This window comes from Eleutherodactylus coqui, chromosome 1 (genome assembly GCF_035609145.1).
Source record: "Eleutherodactylus coqui strain aEleCoq1 chromosome 1, aEleCoq1.hap1, whole genome shotgun sequence".
NCBI classification, from domain to species: Eukaryota; Metazoa; Chordata; class Amphibia; order Anura; family Eleutherodactylidae; genus Eleutherodactylus; species Eleutherodactylus coqui.
The window spans coordinates 28,551,078-28,561,530 of record NC_089837.1 but is presented as its reverse complement, the minus strand read 5'-3'; the positions used below and the strand labels follow the sequence as shown (position 1 = coordinate 28,561,530).

General features: G+C 42.5%; 1 protein-coding gene across 1 annotated transcript; it reads left to right on the top strand.

Annotated features, from left to right (window-relative positions):
- Positions 1–4,064: 4,064 nt before the first annotated feature.
- On the top strand, positions 4,065–5,042 carry LOC136610007 (taste receptor type 2 member 4-like). The gene has a single exon (XM_066589294.1). The coding sequence runs from the start codon at positions 4,065–4,067 to the stop codon at positions 5,040–5,042; it is 978 nt and encodes a 325-aa protein (XP_066445391.1).
- Positions 5,043–10,453: the final 5,411 nt, after the last annotated feature.

The window sequence follows — 10,453 nt, the reverse complement described above, 5'->3', positions numbered from 1 at the left end:
TGTGACTATTTATAAAAAACCGCGGTCTGACTGGGGCATGCAGACACCTTGACAGAATGAATAGTGTGTGGCACATAGGTTCCCCATTGCTATGCCCACGTGTGCAGCTCCTGATGGCGGTGGCACAGGATTATATTTCTCATTGCTTCTGTACAGCATTGTGGACTATCGCCCCGCCCCTTTTAAAGAGGGTCGCTGCCTAGCCGTGCCAACCCTCTGCAGTGTGTGCCTGCGGTTCCTCTGGCAGACGCACTTATAAATAGTCATGAGTGTGGCGTGGCATGAGGGCAGCTGAAGGCTGCGCAGGGACAATTTGTTGTGCGCTGTGGACACTGGGTCGTGCAGGGGGGGGGGGTTGGGCAGCATGTAACCCAGGAGAAGTGGCAGCGGAGTGTCATGCAGGCAGTGATTGTGCTTTGTTGGAGGTAGTGTGGTGCTTAGCTAAGGTATGCATTGCTAATGAGGGCTTTTCAGAAGTAAAAATTGTTGGGAGGGGGGGGCCCACTCTTGCCGCTATTGTGGCTTAATAGTGGGACCTGGGAACTTGAGATGCAGCCCAACATGTAGCCCCTCGCCTGCCCTATCCGTTGCTGTGTCGTTCCCATCACTTTCTTGAATTGCCCAGAATTTCACAAATGGAATCCTTAGCGAGCATCGGCGATATACAAAAATGCTCGGGTCGCCCATTGACTTCAATGGGGTTCGTTATTCTAAACGAACCCTCGAGCATCGCAAAATTTTCGTCCCGAGTAACGAGCACCCGAGCATTTTGGTGCTCGCTCATCTCTACTCAGCACACACCGGGGACTAGACAGACACTAAAAAAACAAACAAAGAACAGAAAAAAAGGGACAGACAAGGAAACTAAAGGGATAAAGTGTGCTTCAGACACTATGTCAAGAGGTCATACGTTTTTTTCTTTCCTCATAAGTTGCCACTGGTTGGTGATTCTCATACGTTGGTATTCACCAATTTGAGACCTCCAGTGGCCTATGCTTTTAGGGGCCTTGTTCTGATGATTAGCATACAATCCTCCAATCAGAGACAGTAAACACTTATATTGCCTCTATGTGAAGGACCATTGTTCCAATCTCGTTGTTACTGTCTCATAATAAATTAAAGACGATGATCAGTTATATCCCTTTAAATCCAATAGTGATATCTGTATATATCTCATCTGAGGGCTGAATACCATCAGCGATTGTGTCACTTCAATCACAACGTGACCAATTTATATATATATCATCCAAAGGCTGAATATGATCAATAATTAGGTCACTTTTCACTTTTATCGACGCGTTTCTTCGGCCCTGATACGATAGTTGAGCCGATTCATCAGAATCAAAAGGGGTGAATAGCCTAAGTAAATTTGTGTTAGGAATCTTTATTGAGTAGTTCCTAAGGTTTATATTGTCTTGATTATTACAGTATCTTGCTGAGGATGTATTAATCAGCGCTGCTGGAATGGTAAAGCCACTGCTCTTTTTTATAAGTACATTGAGTGGTTATTATAGTATCCTCCTGAGGATATATCAGCGCTGTTAGGATGATAATGTCTCTGCTCTTACTTACAGGCTAATATGCAGTCACCCACTCAACCCAGCCCAAATTGGGGAGGAGTGACTGCATATACTAATAGCCTGCACATGTGAACGATACCAAAGATGTCAGCCATAGATGGGTGGTGACCCACCATACAGGATATCAACCCTGGCTGATATGACAGCGGGTTGCCCTGTATCTCCAAGGTGGGCCACACTGGCTGACATCTTGGGCTCCCCCACCAACTAGCAAACTACATACAAAGATACTAATGCATACTAATAAAATGCGGGTGTTGGTACTGCATTTTGGCCAAAATGCATAGGCTGACGGACCGCGTCGAGGTCACACCGCTTCCGTCAGTACCTACGCTAACTCACAATAAATTACATAAAATCACAGAGGTGAGGAAAAAGAAAAAAAAAACACATATTCACTGAAAAAGCCAAAAATACAATACCTGAAGGTCTGCAAAGCAGACACGGTTGCCATAGTCACTCCTCCCCAATTTGGGCTGGGTTGAGTGGGTGACTGCATATTAGCCTGCCAGGAACAAGCTGCTCCTCCACACATTATTGTCTGGCTGACTACATATCTTCAGGGCTTAAGGCCATTGCGCCTGCCCTACGGCGATTGTGCCGGTGGCGATTGTGCCTGCCTTATGGCGATCGTGCCTATGGCAACCGTGTCTGCTTTGCAGACCTTCAGGTATTGTATTTTTGGCTTTTTCAGTGAATATGTGTTTTTTTCCTCACCTCTGTGATTTTATGCGATTTCTGCTGAGAGTGAAAAGTGTTTTTGCAAGAAAAACTCATCGCATTTCTCCGACATGATTTCCATGCACATTTTTCATGTGCAAAAATAGAAAAAGTACATCGCACTCACATGGAAATCACATTTACATTTTTATTTCTGCCATAGGAAACAATGCACAATTTCTAAATAAAAATTCACTGAAAAGCACCCAAAAATTGATGAATTTATTTATAGTGTTATTAAAATATAACTTTTATTACAAATTTTCATTTAAAATAAAGTGTGACACACTACCTATAATATATACATATTAGCCTAAAACTAAGGCCTCATGTCCACTAGCTAAATGGAATTGCCGCCGTGGAATCCGCAGCGGATTTTGCCCATAGGCAATCATTGACCATCCGCGGTCCATTAAATTGATTTTTGCACCCGCGGATAGCTTTTTAAAATAATTGCGTTTTTCACGCGCGGGAGAAAAAAACGCGGCATGCTCCATTCTGCCGCGGATTCTGAGCGGATCGGCAACATTGCTATCACATTGATAGCAATGTGTGCGGATATCTGCATGCAAAAAAAATACCATTTAGAGCAAATCCGCGCGGAATCCGCTGGAGATTCTGCGCAGATTGTATTTTTCTAGTGGACATGAGGCCTTATTGACTTCAATAAGCTCATTCATATATGCGCATTTTGCAAGTGCATTTCGTTTGTGCAAAAGAAATATGCAACATAATTTATTTTCCTGTGGTATTGCTCGCAGAAACAGCATATATTGAACTAATTAACTTATTTCAATGAATGGGATCATGGTTGCGTGTTTTTTTGTCTACATTGAAGGTATTGGGGCATATATATCATGCCAGTAAGCCTGTTTTTTGACATACAAAAAGTTCGAGTTTGGCAAACACCTCAAAATTAAGATTTTTCGGGCATTTACGCCTGGCCCTGCCACTTTTTCAAAAACTGTGTAAGGTCTGGCATTACGGTATGTTGCCACGCATGGCCCATCACATTCAATATAATGTTTGCCTGAATGTAGCATAGATTATACTCGAAACTAAAGATGAGCGAGCACGCTCGGATAAGCGAGTTACTTGAGCGAGCCTTCTCGAGTAACTGCATTCTTGTCCAAGCGTCCTCAGGGGGGGAGGGCGAGGGAGAGAGAGCTCTCTCACTCTCTCCCCCGCTACTACGCGCTATCCCCCGCCACCACCCGCTCCCCCCCCCCCCCGCCCGAGCATGCTCAGACAAGAATGCAGTTACTCGAGAAGAGCGAGGCTCGCTCGAGTCACTGGCTTATCCGAGCGCGCCCGCTTATCTCTACTAGAAATCTACTTTTAATACATTTGTTGCTTGCAGTTAGGCACAAAGCTTACTTTAGTCTAAGTAAATATGCCCCCATAATAACATGCATTAGCTTTGGGGTTATTTAAGAATTCAAAATCTGCCCCTGCAGAACATTTCTTTTTGTGAACCAGTCATTGTTATACTAATGTCCAGGAGTGAATGAGTTAGCACTGATATGCAAACATTTATAGTTAGACTTTATTTGCATTTAGCTCTGATCAACATGCAGTAATTGACTCCTAGCCAAATTAATTTATTATTAATTTTATAGAACCATGAAGGGCTGCAAATTTTTGGATTTGCATTACATAAAAATATTCAGATCCAACAGCCTGAGATCCATAAAATAAAAAGGTGCCTGACCTAAGTCATTCAATATTTGGATTGTTGAGCAGTAAAAGGCATCCAACGTCAAGATGTCCTGGGCTGAAAGTACTATAGTCTACTCTATAGCTTCGGTTGAGATTTTTTGTGGTTTGGTGGTCAATGGATTCATCACAGTAACCAAGGTGCAGGACTGGTGGGAAGGTAGAAAACTGAAGCCATTCGATAAGATATTCTTCAGTCTTGGACTCTGTCGATTCCTCTTCATGTGTTGCTATATATTTAATCTCGCCAACCGAGCCTTCAATCTGTACTTTTATAACATCAAAGTTTTTAACTGGATGTTCAATGCCGTCTATTTATTCTTTGACTTCTGCAGTCTCTGGTTTGCTATGTGGCTTTGTGTTTTATATTATATCAAGGTTGTCATCTTTAAAAACATTCTTCTCATTCGTATGAAGTTGAGGATTCCAGAACTCCTACTCTACATGATTCTGTCCTCGTTGTTCATAGCTTTTGCTTCTGGATTTTTTTGTGCTTATAACTTTGAAGGAAATTTAGATATCATGATTCCTCCAAGAAACATAGAAACTAACACAAGCATCGACAAGCAGCTCATATACTTGGTGCCATCGTACTTCTTCGGACATTTTCTGCCTTTTATATTGGTCAGTGTGTCATGTACGTTCTTGGTTGAAGCTATTTTTGTCCACATAAGACATTTAAGTAGCAGCATCACAAGTTTCACCACCCCCAGCATGGATGCCCACTTCTCTGCTATCCGCTCGGTGATCACGATTGAGGTCATGACTGTTATGAACTTTATCGTCTCCGTTCTGCTTCGCTTTGACTTCTATGACATCTGCAATAAAGAAGTACTATTTTTGTTTGCCGTTTTTTACCCTGTACTCCACTCGGTAGCACTCATCGCAGGGAATGCAAAGCTTAAGAAGGCAGTAATCAGAGTACTTCACAGAATTAAGAAGTGTGGCGCAGCAAAAAAATCTGGTACCAAATCTCAAGAGAATGTTCATGTAGATACCACCACAAAGCAAGAGACCAAGATCTGAAAGAGAAAACAGAAATTCTTAATACTATTTTTATCATTATCTTATTACGCTTTTCATTACTTTTGTTGATGTTTTTTAGGGATATCATAGAATCATTTTATGTCTAAATAACGCCGGGGACAAGTTCTCTCCATTCAACAACTCTAAAGACTTTTTCATGCACACATTTTTTCAGCGTTTTTGGTGGCCTTTTTTTATTTGGTAACATTTAAGTTTTCTTTTAGTTCTTTTGTTCAAGTCTTATAGAGAAACCTATGGGAAAAGCACCAGAAAGAATGTAATTCCAAGAGCATACTGTGTTTTGAACAAAAAAATGCCATTAACCAAAAAACAGTCTTTAAATACCAAAACACATTGAATGTACTGCATTTCATAATGCACTACAGACTGCAAATAACATTTGGCTGCAACAAAACTCAGTAAAACAATAATAAGCAATGTTTTTAAAAACACTATGAAAATGCCACAGGGATGTAAAATAGAAACATGATGCAACAGAAACAGGATGCTGTCATATGACTGTTTTAGAGAAAATTTTTGTGAAACCATGGCATTTTGCTATATGACTGTAAAATGTGATAACACTTTAAGGGGGTTGCTGAGATCCCAAGAACAGAGCTCTTGTGCCCCCCTATTCTTGTCCTGCAGGCTCCCTGCATGCATCCTCAGTGATGTGGAGATTGAATGAAGCGGTAAGCGAACATTTGCAGGGCAGCTCAATTTATTTCAATGGGGCTGACGAAAATAGCAGAGTACAAGCGCTCAGCTATCTCCAGCAGTCTCATTGAGGATGAATGGAGCTACATCATGCAAGCACGACTGCGGTTTCATTCAATTTTCTCCTTACTGCAGGGGTGCTCATGATCATTGGGGGTTTTACCGATGAAGGAATAATTGTTTGAATGATATCGAGAACTGCACCAGAAATTCCTCTGTGAACGGAGCAGTGAGGTGCGTGCTTGAACACTGCTTTATTTACTTCTATGGGATAAAAGGACATTACTACGTGCATTAATTTCCACCTGTCTCATAGTAGTTAATGGAACTGTGGTCAAGTATGTGCACATCTGCTCCATTCAGAGGGGCTTTTGGAGGGGTAGTTTTCAGAATCTCTGGGGTGCCAGCTGTGAATAGAGGATACATGTTTTTGGAGATAAAACTCCTTTAATTGGGTAAAGGTAGGGATGAGCGAGTATACTCGCTAAGGCACTACTCGCTATAGTAATGTGCCTTAGCCGAGTATCTCCTTGCTCGTCCCTAAAGATTCGGGGGCCGCCACAGCTGACAGGTGAGTTGCGGCGGGGAGCAGGGGAGAGCAGGCGGGAGAGAGGGAGAGAGAGATCTCCCCTCCGTTCCTCCCTGCTCTCCCCTGCAACTCCCTGCCCCGCGCCGGCCCCCGAATCTTTAGGGACGAGCGGGGAGATACTCGGCTAAGGCACATTACTTGAGCGAGTAGTGCCTTAGCGAGTATACTCGCTCATCCCTAGTTAAACGCCATCAATTTAGCATACAGTAGACTATCAATGGTACAGCCTTGGACATTCATATTAAAGGGAACCTGTCATCACTTTCCAGCATATGAACCCCTCTACAGTTTAAGGCCTCAGTCACACGGGCGCATTGGCACCCGTACACCGGCGCCGATGCGCCCGTGTGACTGTCAGTGAGAGGACGGCCGTCTCTCTGCAGCGCTGCTGAAAGAACACATGACCGGCAATGGAGCCGGTCACATGTTCTTTCCTCCAGCGCTGCAGAGAGACGGACGTCTTCAGGTATGGCCGTCTTCTCACTGACAGTCACACAGGCGCCGATGCGCCCGTGTGACTGAGGCCTCAGAGTAGCTCTGTTCCTTCTGCAGGAAAAGGACATTACAGTTTTGGACACACAAGGCTTGTTCTACTTTAAGTGGCTGAGTCTATCAGCAGTACTGGCATGCTTTCAGACATTATAAAACTAAGATACTTAGCTTTAAAATGACACCAAAGGCATTTTGATCGAACTTACAGAACCTACAGGGATTTGAAGTGGGGTCAAAAGTAGTGTATTTAGAGCTGTCACTTTTCTGTCAATGTGTGCAGAGGAGAGAGGGATGAGCGATTCGCCTGTATGTATCCCTGTGCCAGGGAAGGGGTGAAATGAATTTTTGCTCATTATCAGCCTCTCTCCCCCTACATATGAGGGTTATTTCCCCAGAAAAGGAGTGAAATGATGAGGACCTACTCATCTAATCACTCCTCTTTATTGTTTCACTTTGCAGATTTTGCAGTCGTTGCTGACCATGGCATTTAAATCTTTTTTTTTTTTAACAGAAAAACTATTTTAAAAATGTATTTCCACTTACCCAAAGTTTTAAATATTGAAAAAAGGAAAACAAAATAATCCTACGCATCAGCCTGTAACAGCCTGTGCTGTAAAATATTTATCTATCCACATAGATTTCCATAAAAAATAAAATAAAATGCTGAAATAGCTGTTTTCTGTTCATCCTGCTTCCCCCAAACAAAAATAAAACTTTCCCCTTGCTGCAGCTATTGATGGGTCTTTAACACTTTTTAACTTGTCACTATATTATTGTAAATGTGATTGTTCTCAGTAAGGCTATATTCACATCTGCGCTCGGGATTCCGTTTTGCTGCACCATTATGGGGACAAGAAAACAGATTGCGCTGGATAAATAAATTCATATCATAACAGAACCAAACTGTGCCGAACGAACCCCATTGACTATAATGAAGTCCATTCGGTTCCTGCACCTGTCCGGCATTTTTATCAGACAAAAGAAATCCTGCATGCATTACTTTTTTGCTCTGCACTTTGTGCTGGATCTGCGCCAGAGGTTCTGATTGGAGCTTCCGATGCAGAAGTGAATAGAGCCTAAGAGAAACCAAGTAATCTTGTAGATGTGATACCTTTTAATGGCTAATAAAATACATGATGGTACAGCAAGTTTTTGAATGTGTTTAAGATTCCTCATTAGGTAATAGTAGGACATATCAGAAGAAGTGTATGAAATAAATATTTATACACATGAAAGCACATAGACATGACATAGTGTGATTAATTTGCACTTAAAACAATTACAAAACATGATGAGCAGAAATACTTAATTGACTGATAAGGATGTGAGAGTTTTATGGTGTTAGAGGGTCGCCAGGCCTGTGCCTTATCTCTGCACCAGATTTCTCAGAGAGCTCAACCTGTTATTCATGCCTGTGTTGAGAGTATCAAAGAGGGTCCCTCTGATACTCTTAACACAGGCGTGAATAAAAAAATAAAGCATTTGTATCTTGCTTTTTTTTCACACCTACTCATAGATAAAGCCTGTGGGTCTTCCTATCGCTGCCCACTCATAGCAAAAGCCTTGGAGCCCGGCATCTTCACTCCTCCTACACTCATAAAGAAAGCCTGTGAGTCCTTCTCTCCAACATGCTGGATTAGTGCAGTCCTAAATGATGCATAAGCCTCCTACTCCTGATCCGTTTGCTAGTGTTGTTACTCCTGATCCGTTTGCCAGTGTTTTTATGATTATGGGGAGAACAAGTCTCTTGATGGTCTGAGGTTGGATCTTCTTTCTCCATAAGCTTTATCTATTGAATGTAAATTCTTGCTCATACCCCACCCCCATGTGTTAGCTTGACCAAAAGTTCATTACAAAAGGAAGCTTTTAAGAGGTTGTGCTATTAACCCCTTAAGGACCAGTTTGTTTTTAGGGATTTTACCCATGTAGTGGTTCAACTGCCCTATTTTTTTTTCTTTCAGCTGCCAAAATTATTTTTGCTACGTTTTTTTTTGTGACATAGAGGGCTACATTTTAAATATCCTTTTCACTGTCGTTTTTTTCCCCTTTTTTAATTTTATTGGGGGTAAAAAGCTACAAGAAATATTTTTTTAAAAGGTTGTAGTTATTTTTTTTTAATTAGTCTGTTTACGGTAAAAAAAAAGTATGGGATGTATTCCTCGTGTTATTTTGGACATTTTGATATATAATATGTATGGTTTTGGATTACAGGGTGCATACGGCGATGATTTTGGTTGTGTGGGGTTTGGATTTTTTTTATGTTTATATTTTTGTATTTTATTCTGTAATTTTGTTTTACTTATTTATTAGAGATGAGCGAGCACCAAAATGCTCAGGTGCTCGTTACTCGAGTCGAACTTTCAGTGATGCTCGAGAGTTCGTTTTGAGTAACGAACCCCATTGAAGTCAACGGGCGACTCGAGCATTTTTGTATATGACTGGTGCTCCGCTAAGGTTTTCATTTGTGAAACTCTTAGCAAATCACGAAAGTCATGTAAAAAACACAGAAATAGATAGGGCAGGCGAGGAGCAACATGCAGGGCTGCATTTCGGGCTCCGAGGTCTCACTATTAAGCCACAATAGTGGCAAGAGTGACACCCCCACACACACACACTGTCAGCATAACGATCGTTCTCCTCTGCCACAGCTGTAACAGCTGTGGCAGAGCAGAACGATGTTAGCCCATTGAATTCAATGGAGGTGGCAATACAGCCGGCTCCATTGAAAGCAATGGGCTGCCGGCGATCGCAGGATGAATTGTCGGGAAGGGCTTAAAAATATAAGCCCTTACCTGAAAATCATCCTAAAATGTGTAAAAAGTAAAAAAAAAAAATATACTCACCTTGTCCCGGCAGAACGATGTTAGCCCATTGAATTCAATGGAGGCGGCAATACAGCCGGCTCCATTGAAAGCAATGGGCTGCCGGCGAGCGCGGGATGAATTTTCGGGAAGGGCTTAAAAATATAAGCCCTTACCTGAAAATCATCCTAAAATGTGTAAAAAAAAAATAAAAAATGTATACTCACCTTTCCGCTGCAGCCGGAGTTCAGCCGTGTCTGGCCGGCAGTTCTCCTGAACTGCTTTCTGTAGTATTTAGCAGGTGGGGATTTAAAATCCCCGCCTGCTGAATGAGCTGCCTCTGATTGCTCACAACCTGACCAATCAAAGGCAGCTCTCACTCACCCATTTATGAATTCCTCAGCGCAGGGACCAATCAGGGGCAGCTCTCAGCTGAATGACAGCTGAGAGCTGCCCCTGATTGGTCCCCGCACTGAGCCAATCAGAGGCAGCAATCACCCATTCATGAATTCATGAATGGGTGAATGAGAGCTGCCTCTGATTGGTGAGGCTGTGACCAATCAGAGGCAGCTCATTCAGGAGGCGGAGATTTTAAATCCCCACCTGCTGAATACTACAGAAAGCAGTTCAGGAGAACTGCCGGCCAGACGCGGCTGAACTCCGGCTGCAGCGGAAAGGTGAGTATACATTTTTTTTTTTTATTTTGACACATTTTAGGATGATTTTTAGGTAAGGGCTTATATTTTTAAGCCCTTCCCGAAAATTCATCCCGCGCTCGCCGGCAGCCCATTGCTTTCAATGGAGCCGGCTGT